The sequence below is a fragment of the Oncorhynchus mykiss genome, chromosome 1 (assembly GCF_057628025.1).
Source record: "Oncorhynchus mykiss isolate SJ-2025 chromosome 1, ASM5762802v1, whole genome shotgun sequence".
Taxonomy (NCBI): domain Eukaryota; kingdom Metazoa; phylum Chordata; class Actinopteri; order Salmoniformes; family Salmonidae; genus Oncorhynchus; species Oncorhynchus mykiss.
Genome location: NC_143022.1, coordinates 23,657,654 through 23,675,263, shown reverse-complemented (window position 1 = coordinate 23,675,263; position 17,610 = coordinate 23,657,654). Strand labels below are relative to the sequence as shown.

Here is a 17,610-nt window from a genome sequence, read left to right as displayed (position 1 = left end):
ATGACATGGATCTCTGTAAGCATCCAGTGAACACCCAGGTTTGAATGCACTCCCCTGTTTAACGTGTATACCCTGTACCCTGTACAAACTAGAGAGAGAGACACACACACACAAGCCCAGGAGAGAGAAAACTCACAAAGCTAAAAGACCTGCATGCATACATATGGCTAGACAATCATATGCTTTCAATAAGCTGTACAATGCTTCAGGAAAGCTACAGAGAAAACAAGAACACAACGAATAAAAAGCAGAGCGATCCTGATGAGTCTTCAGAAAGCCCTATGCCTGAGACGAAGGTCGGTCGATGGACAAAAATATTCTAGACTCTTCCGTCTTTATACGTACAAACAGCAGTTAGAGAACTAGCTATTTCTGCTGTACTCTCAGTGAGCGAGTGAGCCCCATTACACAAAGCCACTCTAAAATGGGGTATTGGAATAAAGTACAACAAGACGTGGAGAACTCTTGTTTTGTCTTAGCATATTTTCCAGCCCAGATAATAAACATAATATTGTATTGTCCCTTAATTATGATCTCAGAATGTTGCATAACATCAAAATGGTAAACTTGTGGTGGCCATAGATAGTACACTCTATTGGACTTATTGTGCTGTGATGGAATTATTTAAGGAAGATTTATTTTAGACATATTGTATTGAATTCTAACAAAAGCTGGTCACTTTTTAGGTTTTGACAACAGGGGCTGTGGGCATAGGATGTGAAGAATGACTTCTTTTTCCACTAATGGAGGAGAAGCATTCAAGCACTCAGAGAGACACATTTGTGCAACACTTGGTGAGTTCACTCTGCTAGAGTACCCATTTGAACCATTTAAACAGAGAGGCACCTCCTTCTATCTTCTCTTCTTTACTGTGGTGAGGGCAGTGCTTGAGTTGGCACTGTACACAGATACAGTATATTATACACATTGTAATTACAAAGGCATTTTAAACACAGGGCTCAGCCCAGCTGACTAGGAGACATCAAAGCTGCCCTGCGTTGACTGACTGATCCTAAAACATGGCAGTTTCTTATACCCGCTGCACGCTCACTCAAAAATGATAACACTGCTCCCTCCACTTCAGACAGGAACGGAGACAGGCAGACATGTACAGTAGGGGCGATAGAGGGGGTGTTAGCCCCTCCTTACTGCTGTCATTGAAGAAGAAAAAATAGGAAAATAAAAAAGAGCAGGAGGAAGAAAGGAAACCACAGTCATACAGGCAGTGCTACGGGCAGTGCTACGGGCAGTGCTACGGGCAGTGCTACGGGCAGTGCTACGGGCAGTGCTACGGGCAGTGCTACGGGCAGTGCTACTCAGCTGAACTGTATCTGCTGCCTGTTTAACAGTGGGGAGAAGACATTATTAGGCGGCGTGCTCCTCCCTCTCCACAGCCAGGCAGCCTTATCTGTCAGCCATTAGTTAATCAAGGCTGGTAACGTAGAAGTAGAGCAGAAAACCGGCACAGCGCGTGGGGCCAAAGAACAACCTCCGAGAGCTGAGCTGAGCAGTACAGGAGGAGGGCAAGGACCTGGGAACCGACCAACCCCTCCACTCTAAACTCTACTACCAGGCTAGGCTGCTGCCTCACTCTACTCAACACTGGATCAGGTAAGTCAACTCTCCTCTTACTACGCTTCAACTGCTCATTTGCCTTTACCATGAATAGCTGCTGGTCTGCTAACTAACATACTGAGGGCAAAAGATAGTGATTTTCATTCGGATAATTTAGTAAATGAGTAAATAAATGAGTAAATAAATATGACTAATGAAGGGTTACAAGGCTGGTAATGCATGTTACTACAGTAAATACTACAGTGTGGGATCTCTAACAATATAAATGGGGGGGGGGGAGACTCATTCACATTCACAGAAAATGTATATGTGGATTACAAACACTTAAATGTATCCATTTACTGTACTGTAAGTCACACTGGATACACGTATCTTCTAAGTTGCATATACATGTATTATTACTATTAAAACTTTGTTGAAAAATAAGAAAAATATACAAGCCGCATGAAAAATGACTTTCTCTCGAGACAGATGTGCTCTCCCAAGTTGTAACAGCAATCCATTAATTCTAGTATCAGCCAGTGAGTTTCATCGAGAAATAATATGGATTACTTTAGAAGACGGAATGAAATCGTTGCCTGAAAGCCACCCCAGTAACACGGTTTTGTTTAACAAAGTTTTTCAATCAGAACGGGAGATGTCCTACAGTACACAGACAGAGACAAGCCACGTTTGGCCGGTTACTGCATTGTGCTAACAGCGAAGCAGCTTGTGCCTTTTCTTCTTCTTTCCACTGCATTCCTGCTTTGCTAGTGTTTCAGGGTTCTGGAACACTTCACTTCATTTATTGCCAAACCAAATCCAGCTAATTCATGTTTATTCTCTGGGCTATTAAGACCATACTATAAAACGGCTTGTTGTACTTGTAGGTAAATAGACATGGAGCTGGATTTTTTTTATTTCAATGATCGCATAGATTGATACTTAAATGGACTTTGGTAGTCTATACTGAAATGTGAGATGCATCAAGAATATTGACAGGTTATGTCTTTTTTCTATTTCCACGCTATTCATAAGAGCATGTCTTTGTCTAGGCATGGCAGGCTGCAATTGTATGATGACATCCGCCCATTCCATCACAGAGGACAGGTAAGCTAATGGACACATGGAAGCGTTTAAGCAAAGAGAGACCACGCTATTTGGTCACTTTTGAGACCATGGAATTACCTGTAGTTCAGCCAATGCGACTACGCCACAGCATATGCAACTTGAACAGAAAAAAAACACAGAAATCCCTATAGAACAACTCACTTTCAATTGATAGTTCACTTGGAATGTTTGTCAGATGTTTTCAAACCTTAAAAGGCACTGTCTAATTTCTTTAGTACCGACGTTTCTGGAGCAAGAACAAACTCACGATTGTGTGAAGGTTGTCCAGAATATTACACTCTGTACTGGCAAACTGATACTCAAATACTATGTATAGAAAATGTCAAAAGCTTCAAAAAAAGATGATCGAAGTCATATTGAAGATAATCTAGATTTATGATCCTCCTAACAAGTCAATATGTTCTCATTTTCCAAGGACCAAGTGATATTAGTGAACAAGATACACTGATAGATTGTATTACAGCTTATTCCTCTGATGTTGTTCCACTGATATTAGTTCAGTTCATTACACTGATTATTACACTTATGTTATTACACCTTTATCAGTGTCAATGAGGGGGAAAAAAATGTAAGAAGATGTTTGCAGAGCTCAGAGAGTGAGGGAGGCTAAGACATATGGCCAGAGAGCTATCACAGGATGCTTTTTCTGTTCAAGGTCCTGTTTTGCAAGGAAGTTTCAAAGACAGAAGTCAAAACAACACATGCTGTCGACGTGGGAAAAGCTGGTAAGAGCAGAACATCGTGGGGCGGAGGAATGTCAGAGTCATAGATCTTTCATCCTCAAGGCCAAAATAGCCACACACAGGCCTGATCATCTCCATGCATGGGAAGAAACATTAAGCAACACCTCATACTAGCACTAATACAGTCCAGTCTAACCCTGGCCAACGTGGTCCAAATCTGGCATCCAGACATCAGTGGCCAAAGAGATATCATTAGACAATTACTACACAAGTAAGTAGGCTGTATTAACTGAAATTAATTGGTATTAACTGGCAAATAGGATTTCCTCCCAAAAGAGTTAGCACAAACCAATGTCATAAGTATATTTAGATACCGAAGGTAAAAAAATAAGGACATTTCTTATTGGCGTCACCATGGAGTTTATTGTAAGGGTAATGATGATTGAAAAGGATATTGCAAAGTCTAAATAATTATTGGTCTGTGTTAACAAAGTTGACCAAATGTTCACTACAAGAGCTTTAGGCTGCTTGTGATGGAAAATGAAAGCAGTCGACTAAACTCAACTGTGTAGTTGGTGCCAAACTGTGCCTCTGCCATGGCTAGAAACTCAAATAAACAATCCTAAAAGGGCATATTAAGTTTCCCCAACACTATTCTCTTTTTAAGTCAACACCACTCAGAAAAGATGAACTGAGCAACCATAAGTCAACTTTCGGGAATGACAAAAACAACCCGTTTTTCTACCTGTCCAAACATTCAGCTGGAACCAAGATCCATTTCCATGTCCCACTCCAGAAAAACTCCATTGGTGCTTCATTGAGTACAATGCTGTTGTCTCATAAAGCTATGCCAGACCAGGAAAGTGAACCTGATTTCGGACAGCAGAACTAAAAAGACGGAACAATGCATGAGATTCTAAAGTGACCTTTGGCCCAGGATTTCCAAGAGCTTCCAAGAGTCCCTATTCCATCTTCTTCTTACTCAACACCACTTCACTGTTAAGCTGTCAAGACCCAAACTCTAGTGTCATTTATCCTAGTGACGAGTTCACAACCAAAGCCAAAGACATAGTGTTCTTTTAAAATAAATAAATAAAATCAAATGTTATTTGCCACATGCTTCGTAAACAACAAGTGTAGACTAACAGTGAAATGCTTCCCTACGGGCCCTTCCCATCAACGCAGAGAAAAATGATAGAAAAAAATGATAACACAAGGAATAAATACACAACGAGTAACGATAACTTGGCTATATATATGGGGTACAGCTAATGTTTGTCTTACAGCATTGTTCATCCTGGGTTCCCATAACAGAATTGCATCGTAAGACACCAACGACCTTGACCTTGGCCTTGTGTTCCAACCAAAAAGCTACAGTACAGATATCGGACAAAGGGCAACATTTTCCTCTCTCTAAGAGACACAAGAAAATGTTGCCCAAAATATTGTATGATGGGACGATCACATTGTTGTTAGGTTGTTTGTAATTTAGAGGTGGTTGATGGTCAACATCTGCCCGTGTGTGTCTCATTAACACATTCCTCCAAGCTGAACCCTCTGTTTACACCTCTGTCTTTTTATGGGGCCGTTATGGGGGTGAAATTGTTGTGTGTTGCTGGTGTGTTTCACAAGCCTGATATGCTATCTACCTTTGATTTCACCCCCACTATAGCACTCTTTGAAGATGTGCAACAATGTACAATCTGCAGCTGGGCTCAGTGGACTCCAAAAATGGTGTTAAACCTTGAGAATAACTGTGTCCTTAACAGTAGAAGGAAAACAAGTTAGGTAATAGCATTGACTACAAAGTCAAAGGCAGCTATAATTCCTTGGTTTCTAGCACATCAGATATAATATTTGCCCACCAATGACTGCCTCACGTAGCCACACTGTACATTTTCAGATCCTAGACGGGTGTCAAACATACAGCCCGTGGGCCGGTTCCCTGGGTGGTTTGAGTATATACTATATTTTTTAATAGGATTATATCATTATTCTGTCATTATTCTGAGTGGCGCAGCGGTTTAAGGCCCTGCATTGCAGTGCTAGAGGCGTCACTACAGACCCAGGTTCGATCCGTGATTCGGAGTCCCTTAGGGCGTTGCACAATTGGCCCACTGTCACGAGTCCGACCGAGGGTGGTTTCCCTTCCCGGGCGGGTGGCGCTCGGCGGTAGTCGTCACCGGCCTATTAGCTGCCACTGATTGTCTTTCCTCCCCCTCCTTGTATGTTTATTGGCACCTGTTTATGTATGATTAGTTTGTCTTTATTAGACAGCCGGCCCGCCTGGTTGTTGTGCGGGATTATTCATTGTAACCTTCGGCTCTGTTGTAGAGGTACGTGTTAGTGCCCGGTCGTGCATTTTCAGTTGTACATTTTCATTCCCTGTGTTTGGGGCCGTTACTATTGTGAGCACCCTGTGGTGCGTTGGTGCTATTAAAGAAGCACATCATTGCACTCTCTGTCTCCTGCGTTTGACTCCACACCCACGACACCCGGAGCATTACAGTCGTCCGGGTTTCGGGAGGGTTTGGCCGGGGTATGCCGTCATTGTAAATAAAAATGTGTTCTTAACTGACTTGCCTGGTTAAATATATATATAGTTTTTTAAATTTGATACTTTAAAATGACTAAAAGCAAATCCAAACTGTGTAGAAATGATAGAGTTTCTTGACTGTGTCCAACTCGCTAATAATCACCCAAATGAAAACAAGACAGTCAGAGAGCATAGAAAATTCAAAAATCAATGGATAGATTCCAATTAAAAACATTTGATTGCGAGGAAATATAACCAATATCCAGTGCGGCCCTCCAGACCTCATTGACAAAATGAGTTTGTGCTTGGAATTTACTCTGGCGGATGATATAAGAGGACTGAACATTGTGTGATGTAAACGGCGGTGTCGTTTAATCACAAAAGGATGGGCGGGAGACGTTGGGGCTGAATATGTAACATCGATGAGTACTGTAGGCTCAGACATTGACTTGCTGGAATGTCTTCACCATCTGTGAACCAGCGGCCCTAAAGCTCTGAGAGACAGATGCACAAGTAGAAACAGACCTGCCAGCCAGGTAGCTAATGTGGAACGTGCAGTACAGGACCCACATCAGTAAAGGTAGAGCCTGGAAGTCTTCATATAAAGAGTAATACACTGACGTCTATTGCACTGCTAACTGACGCCACACAAGAAAGCAGCGGTGTAGGGTGTCTTGGTAAGATGTGAGGTAAAAAGTAATAAGCTCTACTTTCTAGGGAGATATCGTATTTTGAGTGGGTTACCACGTTCTTCTAGGGCAACCTCAAACACTTTACCACTGAACCAAGTTTGGAGAGAAAAAAAATGTAGACAAATATGAAGAGTTTGTACAGTCCAACTACCAAGGTACATCAACATGACAGCCACCGACAGGCCCCAACATGAATAATCTCCAGTAGAGACGAGGTGAGAGAAACATGCATTGAAGTCCCATTTCAGAGAGGATTCACCCCATAAGCTTTAGAGATCTTTCTCTCAGATGCGTTGCAATGCCAGTTGAGGACCTGTTCCCGATCATTGGACGAGCCAGGGAAAGCCTAGTTTAAACGCTTCCAGATCTCTACTTATTTTATCCCCCTGCATCCATCCCCAGCTGTAGCGCCAGCGAAACAAAAATCTGCCTAAACTAGTCTCTCAATCTTTTCCCCACTCTCTCTCCACTTGCTCTGCTCTGTATCCAGTTTCTTTGTGGTCGCGAGTCAACTCCTGCTATTTTATGTCATCACCCTCCGTCACTGAGACTGCATTAGTGGCTATGTCTAAACGAGGCTTTAATGTACAGGACTAGGCCACATAGAGCCAAATATATATCAAACTTTGAAGTTTGACATCAACCGTGCTTGATCGCAGATGTCTATATAGGCAGGAGGGTCCACTGGTTTAGATGAAAGACTCTCCATCGCTGACACCTAATATTTATGTTCCATATGTACTATATAAATATCTTGTATAGTTCTCTCTCAGCCAAACGTTAAGAAATGTGTGTGTTTTGTTCGGCAATCTGGGATAAAAACAAATCAATCTTTGTATACAAGCCGTGTCTTTTCTCTGTCATTTGTTTCTATTGAGGCATGGCAGCATTATTTCATTGCTCTCTAAATTGCAAGAAATAAATATTGGACACATCAATGTTGATGGAGAGCATACTAATATTACAGTTGTTTTTTAATCAAATCCTGGGACAAAACCCTCCGAACATGCCAAATCCTACAAGTATACTGACCAATACAACTCATCAATTACCATAATTTGGTTTGGCTTAATGAATAAACCACCACTAACAGGGACCAAATGTAACATTAGCATCCTGCTCTGGTTTCCAACCTATGACAAGAACCATGCTTGAAGAACTGAGACTGAGGGAACCTCCAAGTCTCCAAGTCCTAGCTAGTCCAGTTGATCAGTGCTACACCGGCATATGGGCTGGATCAGAAAACACAAGCTCAATGATGTTACTACCATCTGACCCCAGGGTGACAGGTTTAGGGGATTTGCCTCAGGCCAAAGTCAAATATGTTTATGTTGTTGTCATTTTAAACAAATATGTTTATGTTGTTGTCATTTTAACAAATGTCTTTCGTTCAGGGTCACGTCAACAAAGATCGCTCTCATTGGGACTCCTCCACTAACTGCAGGAAATTGTGTTTATAAGCAACAAATAGGCATAAATTACTAAAATGTGGGAGTGTTCAATTCATCACATTATTGTTGGTTAGTGCTGCTTCACCCCAAAAAGGGTTGCAGCTGTTTATAAAGCAATCATCATTACTTAATGATGTTACCATTGTTGCTATATCTATTTTGTGTGGAACTTTACTGCTCCCAAACTGTGTTTGAATAACAAAATCTGTGCAATAAATTTCAATTATTTTCTGTCTTTGGTGAGTTATTCTCTTTGGAATCAGTTAATGCTTACATTGCTTGATTGTTCTATTGGACAAACCCTGACTGAAGAATGCCACAAGATACCCTAATCATCTCACCAGGTAAGTCCATGACCAGGTAAGTCCAAGATTCAACCCATATAACTGCCACTTGAGAAAGCAAATCACTTTATGAAACATGCCAACATACAGTACAACGCATTAGGAAAGTATTCAGACCCCTTGACGTTTTGCACATTTTGTTACATTACAACCTTATTCTAAAATTGATTTTAAAAAAAATCTTCATCAATCTACACACAATACCCCATAATGACAAAGCGAAATAAGGTTTTTAGAAATTTTAGCAAATTTATTAAAGAAACAGAAATACCTTATTTACATAAGTATTCACTGACTAGGAATCCTTCCCTTTCCTTTCCTTTCCTATTCAGACCCTTTGCTATGAGACTCGAAATTGAGCTCAGGTGCATTTGTTTACATTGATCATCTTTGAGATGTTTCTACAACTTGATTGGAGTCCACCTGTGTTAAATTCAATTCATTGGACATGATTTGGGAAAAGCACACACCTGTCTTTATAAGGTCCCACAGCAAAAACCAAGCCATGAAGTTGAAGGAATTGTCGGTAGAGCTCCGAGACAGGATTGTTTTGAGGCACATATCTGGGGAAGAGTACCAACACATTTCTGCATCATTGAAGGTCCCCAAGAACAGTGGCTTCCATCATTCTTAAATGGAATACGTTTGGAACCACCAAGACTTTTCCTAGAGCTGGCCACCCGGCCAAACTGAGCAACCAGGGGAGAAGGGCCTTGGTCAGGGAGGTGGCCAAGAACACAATGGTCACTCTGACAGAGCTCCAGAGTTCCTCTGTGGAGATAGGAGAACCTTCCAGAAGGACAACCATCTCTGCAGCACTCCACCAATCAGGCCTTTATGGTAGAGTGGCCAGACAGAAGCCACTCCTTAGTAAAAGTCACATGACAGCCTGCTTGTAGTTTGCCAAGAGTCACCTAAAGGACTCTCAGACCATGAGAAAGAAGATTGTCTGGTCTGATGAAACCAAGATTGAACGCTTTGGCCAAGCGTAATTTATGTCGGAAACCTGACACCATCCCTACAGAGAAGCAGGGGATGTTTTTCAGCGGCAGGGACTGGGAGACTAGTCAGGATCGAGGGAAAGATGAACGGAGCAAAGTAAAGAGAGATCCTTGATGAAAACCTGCTCCAGAGCGCACAGGACCACAGACTGGGGCGAAGGTTCACCTTCCAACAGGACAACAACCCTAAGCACACAGCCAAACGCAGGAGTGGCTTCAGGACAAGTCTCTGAATGTCCTTGAGTGGCTCAGCCAGAGCTTGAACCAGACTTGAACCTAATCGAACATCTCTGGAGAGACCTGAAAATAGCTGTGCAGCGACGCTCCCCATCCAACCTGACAGACCTTGAGAGGATCTGCAGAGAAGAATGGGAGAAACTCCCCAAATGCAGGTGTGCCAAGCTTGTTGCTTCAACAAAGTACTGAGTAAAGGGTCTGAATACTTATTTAAATGTTATATTTCAGTTTTTTATTTTTGGTATTGGCTCTGCTTATTTTACTTGTCCTGTTGAAATGATCGTCTCTATTTGAAAGCATGATATAATACAACAGAAAAGAGGCACAAATGAATTCATCAACAGTATTGCATGAACATCATTTTTTGGGGTTTTGATTTGGGACCTCTTAAAATATAACAAACTTGCCAACATTGATTAATTTCCAATTATTCTTGTAATAAAACACAATACTCTGTTGGTTTATAGCCAAAGGCATTACGGAGATAGCCCTATTACTACAATTGTAAACAGATATATGTGCCAGCCTGTGCCAAAATTGGAGTATGTTTTCTCTTGAGTGTTTGCAAAATGAAATGCTAAAAAAAACATCATAACAATATGAAGAAAGCCTGCAGTCTGTTTTACATTAGATTTTGTGTGGTTTTAATTTATGCTGTTTATGCTATTTTATAAAGCACACTTTTATGCTATTCTAAAAAACTCAGATAGCTGGCTTTAGATTAGCTGGATAGAGACATGAGGAGGAACTGCAAAGGTATATATTTTTCTGTATCAACAAATATTGCAGGTATCATATATTGTGTAACACATGCTATAGGGATATAATTAAACCGAAACAGTTATCTTGAAGTTTGTGTCTGAAGTTTGTTTGACTTGTGTACAACTTTTGGGCGACAGTTCAGCATTTGGGATGTGGGCATTTATATCTCAATAACTTTTGCTCAGTGTAGTATATATTTTAGACAGTATTTGGTTTAAACCCCAAAAAATACAGAGCACATATGATGCTATTTCCTGTACTGTGATGAGCATAAAAGTAAATGTTCAACAATATGACTTTGAAGTTATGGGGCAAATGTCATTGCCAAAGAATACAATACTTTCCAAGTATTACAGCATGATGCCACATTGAAAAACAACACACATTTCACAACCTTTGTTTCTTTAATATTTTTTACAGTGGGAAAAGATATTTCAACATGTTTATGTATTTTTGAATGTGAACTAAATAAATAGAAAAAGATGAACAAACATTTGAACAAAAAAACTAAGCAATGCACTGAGCACCTTGGGTAAAAAAAAGTTGGAGACAAAGAGCGACTGGCGAGGCTAAGGAGGAGTCTTGGATGAAGTGAATGTCTTGGGATAGACGGAGACAAAGGAATGTGGAGGAGGAAGAAGACAAGAGAGAGAGAGAGCCCAGAGAGGACCTCACAGGAGAGCTTACGGTCAACACAAACAAAGAGCCATTTTGGTAACACTTCACCTGAACTATGTGTCAGGAAGACTGCACCTTGATGTCACACATGTCATGACACTTTGGGAAACCATGTTTCACATACTAGTGTTTTTCATGCCGTCGAAGGGTATAATATTATATATGTTGACTGGCTGGCTATCCATCAAGCAAGCAGTTAGTAATGAAATGTTTTGAAATGTATGGAGCAGTTATCGGATGGCAGGTCAGGTTGATGACAGCATTACGAAGGTTATGACAGATGATAGTTCATGTATCTAAATTGAAACAAATACAACATTAAAGCTGCAACAATGAATAAACTATTGTAAACAAATAAATAGCTTTTATATGAAAAAATCCTTCAGAAATGTAGAAACTCGCCCAAGAAAAAAGTGAAACAGCAACAAATGACTACAGTATCATAAAAGAGAGGTATTTGTGTGCTTCAGTTGGTACGAGATTAGCGGATGCCAATTCAGTTGGTTTTATCTTCTGAGCAGACTTTCAGATGAAAAGCACATTGGAAGTAAATCTACTGTGAAATGGTAGAGCTTTAAAAGCTGGATTGCATAGTTTCACATTTGTACACCATATTAGACGGATTTATCTTGATATACGGCATGTAACATAAGCTATACAAATACATCAGGTATGACCTGTGAATAAGTTCAATAATACAACTTTATAGTGCCTCTTGTACTTAACAGATTGACTGTGTTTCTATAGAAACCCCACTGTAAACATCATTTTGATGTAAACTTCTCCTGTACTATAGTGCAGTTTTACAGTAGAGACAAAGGGCCCACCATACAAGACAAATACTGAAATCACTTGTGCCACTATGACCAACTAACACACTAACGACAAGACAGAAAAATTATAACACATGTGATGAGGGTGAGAGTATATTGTGAGGTTGAGTGTTTTGCCGAACAGTGATCCCTGTACAATCTTCAGTTCTGTGATACCAGAAGTGTAGAAGGCCTGGCCTTTGTAGCTTCTACTGTACATGACTTTCTGCGCCCGATATTTTCCTTGCATAGGCATTATAGCTTTTTTCCTACAGTAACTGTATGTGTCTAAGCATTTCAAATTGAACCCTAAAATACAGTGTTATATCTAGACTATCTATAGCATTCTATAGTTACTGGTTTTTATTATTTTGTACTTATAATTCATTGTCAGTTATTTAAAACTTTAGAAGCACACCTTGTTACATGAGGGGATGGTAGAACTGTGAAAAGATCTGGAATATAACATTCTAAGAGGGATGGCACATTTTGAAAACTGCATTTAACGTTTCATTTATGAGTCTTAAAAAATATATTTTCATAATTTTAAAAATAGTAACAAAACATACTGTCGTGTTGAAAGTACTTTCCTCTGTACAAACTGTCATTATTCATGAGACGCAAGAGATCCAACCAAAAGCACCAGTAAAATATTAAAAATCATATTCAGTTATGAAACCTAGCCACTAAAAATAAAATCATACTGTACATCGATAGATTCACAAAATACAGTAACAGTAATTGTTGCTGTTTGATAAAGGTAACTCTTATACACAAATTTACACTTGTGTACTTTCGGTTACAGGGTGAGACAGAAATCAGAAAAAACGTTTACTTCACGCTTCACATATGAAATAAATATATTTCGAGTTACTCACTCGCCTCTACAAATATATGGCATTGTTGGACAACATTGCCCTTCTAATTTATAGTTTTCATTTGGAGCCTAAGTTCAGTTTTCATTTGGAGCCTAAGTTTCTGACAATTCCCAATGTGGAGCAGCATTCTGTGTGTGCTCTTTTCCCCTTGTTTCTAATCAGCACCATGCCACTCCATGGCCCAGTGTGGGTGGGCTGGGGCTATCCTAACCTAGCGCTGACACTAGTGCTCCATTGACGCTCCTACAGATAGGCTAAAACAGTTAGCTAGCCGCTAGCCTCTAGCTGCTAGTGGATGGGCCAGAAGTACACTCCCTGTAATTTAAGCAAACCCCCATGTCTACTCACGGCTCATGGTGACACGCCCCAGTGAAGGAGGAAGTTAAGGAGGAGGAGAAGTTATGGGAAGAGGAAGTACTATCGTACCGGCTTCCATGGTCGGCGGTGCCAGGATGTGCTGCCCGGACACAGGTGCAGGCTGCACTGCTCTATGTCAGGAGGCTTGTCCAGGACGTCACAGTTGTGGTCGTTGAGTCTCTGTCCGTTGGGCCGCTGGCACACCACCTGGCGCGTCCTCCTGCCTCCGCCACACGTCTGGGTGCACTGAGAGTGGAAAAGAGAAGAGGGCGTCAACTTAGTATTTAGCAAGACTTTTGAGTTAAAGGCAGGCTACTTGGTACAGTATCTCAATAGTTCTTCTTTCAGTGCGGGAGTAGATGAACAAGAGGTGCAGAGGAAAGGAAGCCACTTTAGACTATTGACACATGTCTAGGAGTCTGAAATGGGTATCTGTAGTTTAGTAGTGGACCATATTGTTGTAGCTTTAACAGAGGCAGATCTGTTTAAGGATGTACATAGTCCCTGTAGTGCCTGTGTACTCACCTCTCGGGAGAGGCTATACAGACACACCTGGTGCCCAAATTGATGACGTATGTCGCACAGCGAGAGTCGAGTGGAGACGAACGGATTCGGTTCAGTCAGTCGTCTCAACTCGTCTCTCAGATGCGCGACGTCATCAATTTGAGCACCAGGCGTGTCTGTATAGCCTCTCCCTCACCTCTCCCCAGATGCCGTAGTTCCACAGAGGGCAGGGTCCTGAGTCGCAGCTCTTGGACTCTGCAGGTTTGACCCTCTGGTCACAGTGGCTGGTGCTGCGACCCTGCGCATCCTGACACACTACCACCCTCCTCTGGGAGCCCCCTGCACACGTACTGGAGCACTACGGAGGGGCACAGAGTGTGTTACAGAGGGAAACACACACACACAACTCTGTACACAGCCTGTACACTACCTTACCAGCTGCAATCTAGTCATATCCTTACTATCTGTCTGAGTGAATACAGTGAGAGATCACTATGTGAGGAACAGCAGATATGCAGTCAGACAATTAGGTGAGGGAGAGAGCAGTGCATGGAGATGGTATCATAGTCCCAGAAGTTTTTCTTGACCACGTGGAACATCATGACCCCCCCGAACCCCCGGCCATATTGCCTACAACTAGGGGTCACTCAGGTGAGTGTACAATCTCTGGTCCCATGGTTCTGTACATACTCCTCCCCAGGGTCCCGTCCTCCACTGGTTGTCTGCCGAGGGGACGTTCCAACTGCCATGGCCCGGGTGGCTGGTGGGGTTGTGGGGGCTGTAGGGCTGGTCATTGGGCCTCTGTCGGTACTCGGAGGGGCAGGGGGTGGCCATACACTCGTGCTCTGTGCTGGGCCTCTCGTACTGGTCGCAGAATGACTCATCCACCTGGTGATGGTAGTTACTGCATTCCACCTGCCTGGTGGCCCGGCCCACACCACACGTCACTGAACACTGGGGAAAGAATAGACACAAGGTCATATCACTGAACACGGCGGGGTAACCTAGTGGGGCGGCAGGGTAGCCTAGTGCTTAGAGCGTTGGACTAGTAACCGGAAGGTTGCAAGTTCAAACCCCCGAGCTGACAAGGTACAAATCTGACGTTCTGCCCCTGAACAGGCAGTTAACATTGTTCCTAGGCCGTCATTGAAAATAAGAATTTGTTCTTAACTGACTTGCCTGGTTAAATAAAGGTAAAACAAAAAAATTAAAACACTGGGGAAACAATAGACACAAGGTCATATCACTGAACACTGGGGAAACAATAGACACAAGGTCATAACACTGAACACTGGGGAAACAATAGACACAAGGTCATATCACTGAACACTGGGGAAACAATAGACACAAGGTCATATCACTGAACACTGGGGAAACAATAGACACAAGGTCATATCACTGAACACTGGGGAAACAATAGACACAAGGTCATATCACTGAACACTGGGGAAACAATAGACACAAGGTCATATCACTGAACACTGGGGAAACAATAGACACAAGGTCATATTACTGAACACTGGGGAAACAATAGACACAAGGTCATATCACTGAACACTGGGGAAACAATAGACACAAGGCCATATCACTGAATACTGGGCAGAGAGCATAGCAAAAAAACTTTAATAAGGCATGCATTATTTTAGTAGTAAAGGCATAATAGCTACTCATACATATTTATACTTATAAAAGTAATGGGGTTAAAAAAACAACAACAACTGTAACATACAGGAGACCACTCCCAGGAGCTCCACTGGCCACACGAGCTGAAGCAGGCTGAGGATTCTGGGGGCCGGGGCAGATGGGCACAGTAGGACTCGTCTGCCACTCCACCCTGGGCGTCCCGACAGCTGACATAGCGGGCACGCTTCCCTTTCCCACAGGAGACAGAGCACTGAGACAGACACACAGAGGAACCCACAAACATTCAAGATTAGAGTTACAGTGTGTCACACTTACACACTTTACATGAAATCTTACTGGCTGATGTGTTTCATTGAAGATGTGTGCATAACAACAGTCTATTTTCAATGAACTGATAAAGGTTACATTTTAAGCCACCAGCTCAGACACTCTGTGACAAATGCATTAAAATGAATCATTTGTACTCTCTGTCTCTATATGTTCTAACCAGACTCCTCCATGAGGTTTTCACCTGGTGATATTCTAGCTGCACCCGGGCAAACTCAACAGGAGGACAGAGTAAACTTTACCAAGGGGTGAATACCTACTGAGATCTAAAGACACCATCTGAAATACACATGTAAATATCACAATCATATCAATTACACCAAATTGCCCATGACTTTACACGAGAGGATGGCAGTATCGCTCCTGAGTGGAATGTATGTGTGTTTTTTCAGAGGGACCACACTTGCGCTAGCCTCCTCTTTGACATGCGAGCTCACAGCCTCTCTGACAGACATACAGACAAACTGAGATTCATGTTTGAAACCAAAGCCTCATGTTTAGACAGAGATCTGTTTTTTCATTTGCACTGGGAAACAATGCAAAACACCAGGGTGAGGGAGTGTGTGTGTGTGAGGCTGAGCAGTGCTGCATTCTACAGACCAGTGAATCAGACATGTACAGTCAGAGGGGTAGTAATGGCGAGGCAGAGAGAGCTACTGTACGTGAGTGTTCATAAGCCTATTAGTGCGTGTGCGCGGTTGCAGTGCTCACTGTGGTCCAGGAGCCATATCTCCACTGTGTGAGGAGCTGACCAGAGGTGTCAGGGCGGACAGTGCTGTGTTGAGGAGAGGCCCAGGGACACGGTGCCATCTCACAGTCCTGGCTGTCCCTGGGTCTGGATGCTGCGTTACACTTCCTGTCATCTACCGTGTCCCCATACAACCCTGACACACACCTCACAGCCCGCATCTGGTAACCATGGCCACACGTCACTGCACACTGCAACAACACACACAGGAGAGACACACACAGGGTCAGATGATGGCCTGAGGCTCCAAAAGGATTGACAGTAAAACCTTGGCAGATCAGTGCTCTACTTCAAGGAAGGATGCAATTTTAACTCAGCTCACATAGACTGCACTTGGCTGGGCTAGACTAACTTAATGTAGTTGAACCCTACTACTTCCCAGACACCCACCCTCTCCCCCAGATCTCTGCTAATGGAGCGGCAGGTAGCCTGGTGGGGCGGCAGGTAGCCTGGTGGGGCGGCAGGTAGCCTAGTGGGGCGGCAGGTAGCCTAGTGGGGCGGCAGGTAGCTAGAGGAGATCTGCATGGAGGAATGGGCCAAAATACCAGCAACAGTGTGTGAAAACCTTGTGAAGACTTACAGAAAACATTTGACCCCTGTCATTGCCAACAAAGGGTATATAACAAAGTATTGAGATAAACTTTTGTTATTGACCAATTACTTATTTTCCACCATAATTTGCAAATAAATTCATTAAAAATCCTACAATATGATTTTCTGGATTTTTTCCCCCTAATTTTGTCTGTCATAGTTGAAGTGTACCTATGATGAAAATTACAGGCCTCTCTCATCTTTTTAAGTGGGAGAACATGCACAATTGGTGTCTGACTAAATACTTTTTTGCCCCACTGTATACTGTATACCAGCTCTGTCAATGGAACTATCATGTTGAGTCAATGAATGGTCAAAGACATTCATTCATCCATTCATTCCTGCCATACTGGCTTGTGCACACCAGACAAGGTGCGTGTATATAGGCTGAGGAAGTATTGGACTAGCAGACTTACAGGGTCTGTGTGTGTACGGCTCTGTCTAAGGCAGTGGGGGGACCTGATAGTGTGGTGAGTTGTGGAGTGGTGTGCTCTGACTTGAGATGTCATTTCCTCCCCTAGCGCTCTCACTCTGCCCTCATATCCTGTCGGAGTAAATCTGACCCCACACACAGATACACACCACAGATACACACTGGGAAGGAAGGGGATGTATGTGCAGAGCACACATGCAGCCAGACACATAAATAACACACACTACAATGTTACACACTTAAACAT

General features: G+C 42.5%; 1 protein-coding gene and 1 long non-coding RNA gene across 4 annotated transcripts in view; one reads left to right on the top strand and one right to left on the bottom strand.

Annotated features, from left to right (window-relative positions):
• Positions 1-17,610, bottom strand: part of LOC110532091 (A disintegrin and metalloproteinase with thrombospondin motifs 20) — a 143,228-nt gene that overhangs the window by 20,953 nt on the left and 104,665 nt on the right. Inside the window, exons 23-27 of the mRNA XM_036970373.2 lie at positions 16,303-16,530; positions 15,350-15,514; positions 14,311-14,574; positions 13,817-13,978; positions 13,186-13,362 (exon numbers count right to left, since the gene is read on the bottom strand). Of these exons, the coding sequence (XP_036826268.2) occupies positions 13,186-13,362; positions 13,817-13,978; positions 14,311-14,574; positions 15,350-15,514; positions 16,303-16,530 (996 nt within the window). The remainder of the gene's footprint in view (positions 1-13,185; positions 13,363-13,816; positions 13,979-14,310; positions 14,575-15,349; positions 15,515-16,302; positions 16,531-17,610) is intronic.
• LOC110508988 (uncharacterized) lies at positions 975-8,282 on the top strand. 3 transcript variants are annotated; one of them, XR_016488408.1, is made up of 4 exons: positions 1,178-1,611; positions 2,610-2,664; positions 3,341-3,410; positions 7,991-8,282. It is a non-coding gene; the product is annotated as an uncharacterized LOC110508988 (long non-coding RNA). The 3 variants fall into 3 exon arrangements; XR_016488389.1 differs by having other exon boundaries at positions 1,211-1,611; positions 2,593-2,664; XR_002471392.3 differs by lacking the exon at positions 7,991-8,282 and having other exon boundaries at positions 975-1,611; positions 3,341-4,548.